General features: G+C 39.9%; 1 protein-coding gene across 3 annotated transcripts; it reads left to right on the top strand.

Moving 5' to 3' along the window:
• Window positions 1-1,454: 1,454 nt before the first annotated feature.
• Actbl2 (actin beta like 2) lies at window positions 1,455-7,328 on the top strand. Of its 3 annotated transcripts, none has more exons than XM_048368081.1 (2): window positions 1,455-1,472; window positions 6,213-7,328. In XM_048368081.1, exons 1-2 carry the CDS (start codon window positions 1,455-1,457, stop codon window positions 7,326-7,328), a joined length of 1,134 nt encoding a protein of 377 aa, XP_048224038.1. The 3 variants fall into 3 exon arrangements, with proteins under 3 accessions (XP_048224038.1, XP_048224039.1, XP_048224037.1); XM_048368082.1 differs by lacking the exon at window positions 1,455-1,472 and having other exon boundaries at window positions 6,198-6,326; window positions 6,453-7,328; XM_048368080.1 differs by lacking the exon at window positions 1,455-1,472 and having other exon boundaries at window positions 6,198-7,328.
• The last annotated feature ends 884 nt before the right edge of the window (window positions 7,329-8,212 follow it).

Here is an 8,212-nt window from a genome sequence, read left to right as displayed (position 1 = left end):
CACTCAACCCAAAACAGGAGAAAATTTAAGAAACCATACTTGTGAGCTTTTCCCAAAAATTGGCAACCAAAACAGTTTACCAGAAAAGCTTTATTTTATTATATATTAGTAATTTTGCTCTACCTGGTAGTTAAAATTCTTCCTCCTGTTTTGACATAAATCAATTCCACTCCATCCCATCATTGGTAAAACAAAGAAAAAGAGAACTTCCCCTCCCAGCCCTACCTCATTTGAATTAACTTCCTTTTTCATTCTTAAAAACTGCATGTACATTTGATCATTTTTCACCTAGTTGCATAAATTTAGCTACTTAGTATTTTACATCCTGTTCTTGTTCGACATCAAGCTATCTCCAAAACAAAACAGAACCATAGCACATAGTTTTTCACTCATCTTTTTTCCCACCCCACTCCATCCTTCCATCAAAGACATTTCACTCACAAGTCCAAGAGCACTGGGACTGGAGGAGGCTGTGAACAGTGTGACTGTGACTGAGGAGCCAAAGAGAAATGGAGAATACATACCCCTTCTAAGAGGTTTAGCTACAATTTAACTGTACTTTAGAAAGAAAGTGCTAACGTTGCTTGCTTTTCTATTGTTTTGCAAGAGAAATGAGAATTCCTAAATCTACTTATTTTGTAAACATTCAAAGCTAAAAATTCAGTGATGTTTGTAGAACCCTATGTAGGCCAAACAAGACATATGGGTGATGGGGGGAGAGGTTGGTCAGGGTTCTGCCTGCTCTGCACCCAGTCGTGATCTGGATACCATAAACAAACTAGAATTGGTACTGTAGATGGTATTGTCTTTTCTTGAATCTTGTTGGTGCCCTCTTTCCTAGACTTTGTGACATCGTAAGTAAAGGGAAGGGAAAGAGTAATGCCTTTATCTGGGTCTCCTACTTTCTCTGTACGTCTGTGTTCCTTCTCTCCTAAACCTCATCCCACAGGGCCTTCTTCCCATACATTCTTTTTCTGTCAGCAGATCACAAACTGCCTTGATGTCAGCCAATGGGGAACTAAGAAACCCCTCAATAGTTCCAGTAGTTCCAGATACTGGGTACAATGCCTTCCTTGTGTCTCCTGAAATCTTAGAACTGCTGCTTCCCTAAACTACAATCATGATTCTCCCACCACATCTTATGTTTATTGATCCCTGGTATGCATCAGCAGCAGTAGCTCTTGGCTAAAATAAAACAAAACTACATTGAGTTATAGCCTACCAATCAGTCAATTTTTCCCGTCGACAAGACCTAGAAGATCCTTCCAAAACAGAATTAACCTTTTCATCCTGCATCCTCCTCCTTCAATGACCTTTCGCCAGGACAGAACATTTCTACAGCAGCAGGTTGTCCATGCAAGAAGAGAAACTGGGTATGTTCTAGCGTTTAACCATCTGTAACCCTGCTCTGTCAGTTACAACTAGACAGGGGGTTCTGTTTGATCTGAATGAAAATGTGCCAGAAATCAGATGTGACCAGCAGTCACAGAATCAGCTTCATTAGAATGAAGATACAGGCCAACAACAACTCAGTAAACACAAAGCATTGTTTCATTTTTATTTCGTTTTTGTATTTTGTCTTTTTAAGACAGACTGGATTGGTAATTTACCTTTTAAGGGTGTGTGATCTCTGCACCACCTGCCTCGGGTCTACAAATGGATTCACAGTTGTTTCTCTCCAACACTGAGAGCTTCCCTCCACAGCCCTGCGGGCCCTGGGTCGCTCACACTATGGGAATTAGCTCAGCTCACAAAGGAATCCTTCCTTGCCTCCATCATAGGCTCCTTGTAGTGGTCTAATCACGAGGGCCTTTATTTTGACCAGGCAGGCTCAACTTCCCACAGGGCTGCAACCCAAAGGATGCATTTGTCCTCCTGATTTAGATTTCCTTTCTAACGGCCCCTCATCTATCTGGCTGCATCTTTTGGAACTCATGCTCTATCATTTGCTCATTTTACACAATGGTAAAGTTGCCGCTTTCCTTATAAGTGTCTTTCTTTCTTAGTATAGGCATTAACTATATTTCTTTTCCTCCACTCTGAGACTAGGAGATCCTGACGTTAATAATCTGAGTTGACATTTGGAAACATTAAGATAATTCTTCCTGACAGGACACACAGAAGTGTCACAGGAGTAGTCACTGTCAGCTTCCTCTCCCAGTGGGGAGCCAACCCTCTGGGGTCCTATACCATTTATTTGGCCTTTCTTTCATCTTGAGCAAAGCTTGGGTTATGTGTTTCACTTGCTTGGGATAAAATGCTGAGATTTGTACTATCTATCATCTCAGTATCCTTGGTCAGTTTATTCTTTCAGCTTCAGATTCCTCCAAAAATGAAGAGATGATTCCATGTACCTCATACAGTTGCTGTGAAAATTTCAAAAACTAATGTGCAAATAAAACACTTAGCACAGAGACTGGAACATTCTAGTGATTTGTAATCATTATTTTTCTTGTTCTCGCTCTACTTTACAGGGTCAGAAGGTAACTCAGAGTTTGTCTCAGTCTTGGATACTGTGTGATTTCTATCAGTCATGGATGAACTTTTGGGAATGTTTCTGATTGCACAAATATCCTCAACTTAGATTCTTTTCAGAATCACAATGTCTTCAAAGGTCCACCCACCACATGCAGAAATATTTGCCTACTCTTAGCAACTGTGTTTGTTGGTCAATTGGAATAGTCAAAGGGTTTTCTATGGCATTCTTTAAGATAAGGAAGAACTGCCATATACTCCATTTCTGGAGTGTTCAACAACAAAAGGGAGACGTAACCCCTCAAGAATAAACCCTAGCATTCTTCATGGCTAATGGAACAGTGATGGCTGGAAGCCTGGGCTATGGCTAACTGCACTGTGAAAATGATGCTTGCCTTTGGGTTTTTGCTCCAAGTGCTTCCTGGAACTGGTCAAGATATACCACTCCAAACCACTTTTTCCTCCATCTGTCCATGCCTGTCTCAGGGAATCTGAGACTCAAGTTTCATTTAGGGAGAAATTTGTTATGTTTCAATTTTTTCATATTATTTTTATTTCTAATGAAGATAAATAACCAGAAAACTACTACAAAGTTTATCAGTAATTATTATTGTTATTACTTATAAGAAAATTTGAAAGCAATGTGTTACAGATTTTCTGGAGTGAATATTTACAGTTTATAACATACCAGGATTAAACCATTTTATCAATATAAAAGAAAAACGTTAGGTAATACTTGACCACAAAACAAATGAGCTTATTAAAAATGGTCAACCGTATAATGAATACATCACACTATCTACCCATCCCCATATCGCTATTAAACATGTTGCATATCTCCACTAAGAGTATAATACAGATGGATGAGACTCTTTACATGGTAAGTACATAGGAAGAGTAGAAAAAAAAAGACTCTATAAAATAACACTGCTGTATTCACCAATTCTCAGTACATACTGACTAAATAAAGACATCCTAGGTTATTCTACAAAGACAACTGCTTTCATTCACCACGGCATTGCTTTCAAGTCACCTCAGGAGAGGTTGTCCTCACATACATTGGCCATATTGTAGTTTTACACATCTAGAAGATACTCAAGCTAGGATAAATGCACAACAAAATAAGATTGTGGGCTTTCAGAAGTTAATTACAAAGGCCTTTCTAGGCCTAGGTAAGCCAAGCATCTGTAAATTCTGGTTAGTTATAAAACCTGGTGCCTTCAGGACAGGGTCCTTGACTCCCTCCTCTAAAGTCCAGTGTTTGCAAACGTATATTCATATGTTTCACCTACACAAATTCCTCTTCCATTGCAAACTCAGCCAGACTAAAAAAAAAAATGACATTTTAATGGCAATTGAGTTATAATATGTCCTCTTCTACTGTCAGAAGTTGATTTAAATATATTAGCAATATATTATTAATGAAACTTTCCCTTGGGAAACTAAACCTAAAATAGCAGCCAGCTCATCACCAAAACCACATATCAGCCACACTCTCGAGATAACAGCGATGTTGTGTGAACTCAGTATCAATGGCTTTGCTTTCTAGGGTGCAAGGCTGTGCCTGCTACCATATAGCTTCTTTCACTGGAGTTTCTGCTGACATGGCTTGTTATATGCTGCAGTTTGCAACATTTATAAATGTGGACCTCAGTTATGTTTTCTATTTTGTAAGATGTACACAGTTTGTTAGAATATACAGTGTTTAAAATATAGTAATTAAATATTTAATCAAAAGCTTGGTTTTGCCACATCAATGAAAGAAAGTTTATAAACTCAGTTGGGTTAGAGTTAGTTCTTTAACACTGATACAGGAAAATCTTCTTCAGTTTCAGAAAGGATTAAAAGGTAAGTTAGTCCTGGTGGATTCCAAAGCAAAAGAATGAATCTTACGTTGAAATACACATTCGGCTATTGCTGATTTACAACAAGACAAACACATCATAAAGGCACTTTATAATACTGAGATTAAACCAGAGAAAAATTATTCTAGATAAAGTTGTTGATAAAGACATCCACAATATACTTTGACTTTCCAAGAGGCAAAGATACAGGCTACTTAATGTTTCTGATTTTTAATTACAGGATGTTTCTGCTTAGTGATGAGGGGCTGCTGCTACCACTTAGAAGGTGAGCTTCGTCGGGGAAAGAAGGAAGAAAGGAAAAAAGGAAGACAGGAAAGAAAACAATGGAAGAAGGGAAGGAAGATAAAGGTGACTAAGATATGAATACGAAATAGCACTTCACTTTAGAAGAACTGATAAGAAAAGATTACATCCTCTTTAGCTAAAATGTATGCCACAAGAAGTAATAAGCTACTGGGAATATGGCCTAGTGGCAAGAGTGCTTGCCTTGTATACATGAAGCCCTGGGTTCGATTCCCCAGCAGCACATATATAGAAAACAGCCAGAAGTGGCGCTGTGGCTCAAGTGGCAGAGTGCTAGCCTTGAGCAAAAAGAACCCAGGGGACAGTGCTCAGGCCCTGAGTCCAAGGCCCAGGCCAAAAAAAAAAAACGCTTTCTTAATTGCAACACATTACAATGTCCTATATTTTATCATGGTACATATCTTATCAGATTGTCTGTATTTCTCTCATAAACATAATATATCATAAAATGGAGGAAAAAGAATACTATCCCAATTGTGTAGCTCTTAATAAATTCAGAGAGGTCTGGTGCTATTAATGGTGTATGTCTCTTAAAGACAAAAAAAAAGTATTTTAAACTTCAACTCAAATACATAATTTAAGTTGGTCTTATTGCTCATTGTTGTATAGCTGAAATTACTATGAATAAACTAATTTTAACTATGCATGTTAATGAATAAATCATGCAAAACATTGCCATTCTGCCTCTATACAGCCAACACAGATACAATAAACTAAGAACAAGGAAAATGCTGTATGTATTTAGTTTTTAATAAATTTTAGTTATTTCAAATTTACATCAAGAGAAAAATCTATGTTGGTTCACTTTATTGATCATTCTATTTCTTTAACTTATCTCTGATGAATTTGAAGCTATTAAGTATCGCAATCTTTTACACTGCACAAGGGCCTTATAATTAATTATAGCTGCCGGGTCACACTTGGACATTCATCATTTTCGCTCATTAAAGCAGCTTCTATCATGATGCCATCTTGTAGGATTAGGAATCCAATGAAAAAGAAAATCTTGGAAAAAAATGAAGATTACAAATCCCAGACCCTTCATTAGAACCATATACTAAGTCTAAAAAGTTGAAGCTAGTGTAGAGAGAATGGACCCAGAGGGCAAACTAAGGAGCACTGGTCCTCTTAGCAGTGCCACCCATCCCCACCACTGGGGTGCTTTCATCTTGCCTTTGCATCCCCCAGTGCATCACATACTTAGCTAGAGATCTCACCCAGCAAGCTGGCTGCATGTGTGGGTTGCCTAATTACAGTAACCTGAGATCTGGCCCCTTGGTAGCCTATGTTGTCTTTATGCAAGAAGGTCTATTAATGATTACTCTAACCATCATCATTATTAATACCTCAAAGGCGGCTCCACCCAGAAATGCTGGGAACTGATGGACTAGCTCAGGGGTGTGGTCACTGCAGTCCTTTAAATACCTGTGGCCATAATGTTAGGTGCCCCTCGCTGAAAGCAGTTCTGTCCACTCTTTCTCTTGCACATCACAGTCTAGAATTTTCCCTCTATTTACCCTCTGTTTGACCATCGAGACGAATCCAGCTAGCACCATGGTTGATGATGAGCTGACTGCCTTGGTAGTGGATAATGGGTCAGGAATGTGCAAGGCAGGTTTTGGGGGTGACGATGCCCCCAGGGCCGTGTTCCCCTCCATGGTAGGTCGTCCTCGGCACCAGGGCGTCATGGTGGGCATGGGCCAGAAGGACTGCTATGTAGGAGATGAGGCCCAGAGTAAGAGAGGCATCCTGACCCTGCAGTATCCCATCCAGCATGGCGTTGTCACCAACTGGGATGATATGGAGAAGATCTGGTACCACACCTTCTACAACGAGCTCCGTGTGGCACCAGAGGAGCACCCCATCCTTCTCACCGAGGCGCCCCTCAACCCCAAGATCAACCGGGAAAAGATGACTCAGATCATGTTCGAGGCCTTCAACACCCCTGCCATGTATGTGGCTATCCAAGCCGTGCTGTCCCTCTACGCCTCAGGACGGACTACAGGTATTGTGATGGATTCCGGAGACGGGGTCACTCACACGGTCCCCATCTATGAGGGCTATGCCCTACCCCATGGGATTCTACGTCTCGATCTGGCGGGTAGAGACCTGACTGATTACCTCATGAAGATCCTGACGGAACGAGGCTATAACTTCACCACCACCGCCGAGCGAGAGATCGTGCGAGATGTCAAAGAGAAACTGTGTTTCGTAGCCCTGGACTTTGAGCAAGAGATGGTCGACGCAGCTACATCCTCCTCGCTTGAAAAAAGCTACGAGCTGCCCGATGGGCAGGTAATCACCATAGGGAATGAACGCTTCCGATGCCCTGAAGCCATTTTCCAGCCTTCTTTTCTGGGCATTGAGTCCAGCGGAATCCACGAGACAACCTTCAACTCTATCATGAAGTGCGATGTGGATATTCGCAAGGATCTGTATGCCAACACTGTGCTGTCTGGGGGCAGCACCATGTACCCAGGGATTGCTGACCGCATGCAGAAGGAAATTATAACCCTGGCACCTAGCACCATGAAAATCAAGATCATAGCTCCCCCGGAGCGCAAGTATTCTGTGTGGATTGGAGGCTCCATCCTGGCCAGCCTGTCCACTTTCCAGCAGATGTGGATCAGTAAGCAGGAGTATGATGAGGCCGGTCCTCCTATCGTTCACAGAAAATGCTTCTGAATGGGCCTCCCTGACAGAGGTGTGTGCTTTCCTTTTTCCTAGGTCATAGTGATGGGTCCAGCTCTCATCCACTAGAATTATGGTAAATAGCCCATGCTGCCTCATCCACAAAACTAGCAAATGTATTTTTCCATCCATGTATCTTGGGTTCTGGCTTAGCTAACCACATCATGATTTCTAACTACTAGAAGAATTCTGATAGGTACTCTATGTCTGTTCTTCAGCTCAAATAAAATGTGATAAGAAATAAAATGAGAAATGTCATTTTATGGATACCTCGAGTTCTCAAGCTTTAAAATCTAGCTCTTGCTACAATATTCAGTAAAAGCAGTCTATACAAACCTGCAAAGAATTGCATTTATTTAGCAATCATGTCTTATTGAAAATATTTGTATTGTTTATTTCGGCATATAGATGAAATGAATATCTTTATCACTTAAGTACCAGAACAAAATCTATCTTAAAATATACTAGTATATTTGGCTATCTGAGCAACTAATGTGAATTTTTTAAAACTCTCCAACAGTACCACTTAGGCACCTCTATGTTTTCAGTTTCCTTACTAAATAGCCATAATGAAACAGCTGCCATTCTGTTAATATTATGAATAAATCAAGTACATTTTCATCTTTTGGTGGATTCCTGCTGGTCAAATATATTTTAATATCTTAGTTATTAAAGTTTATCATATTTATAAAATAGTAAATCTACAGATAAAGCCTAATGTTTTAAATAGATGTTATATCAAATTAATATCATTCCACTACAGTGACAGAATAACTTTGTTTTGCTTAAAATAATAAAACATGTCTTGAACAAGTCCTTTCAGCTATGATTCTAGATATTTCTTTTATGCAGAGTCTTACAGTAGGGAACTATAACTG

Source organism: Perognathus longimembris, chromosome 19 (genome assembly GCF_023159225.1).
Source record: "Perognathus longimembris pacificus isolate PPM17 chromosome 19, ASM2315922v1, whole genome shotgun sequence".
In the NCBI taxonomy this organism is placed as follows: Eukaryota; Metazoa; Chordata; class Mammalia; order Rodentia; family Heteromyidae; genus Perognathus; species Perognathus longimembris.
Note: the sequence above shows the minus strand (reverse complement) of the source record. Positions and strands in the feature narration are given on the sequence as shown.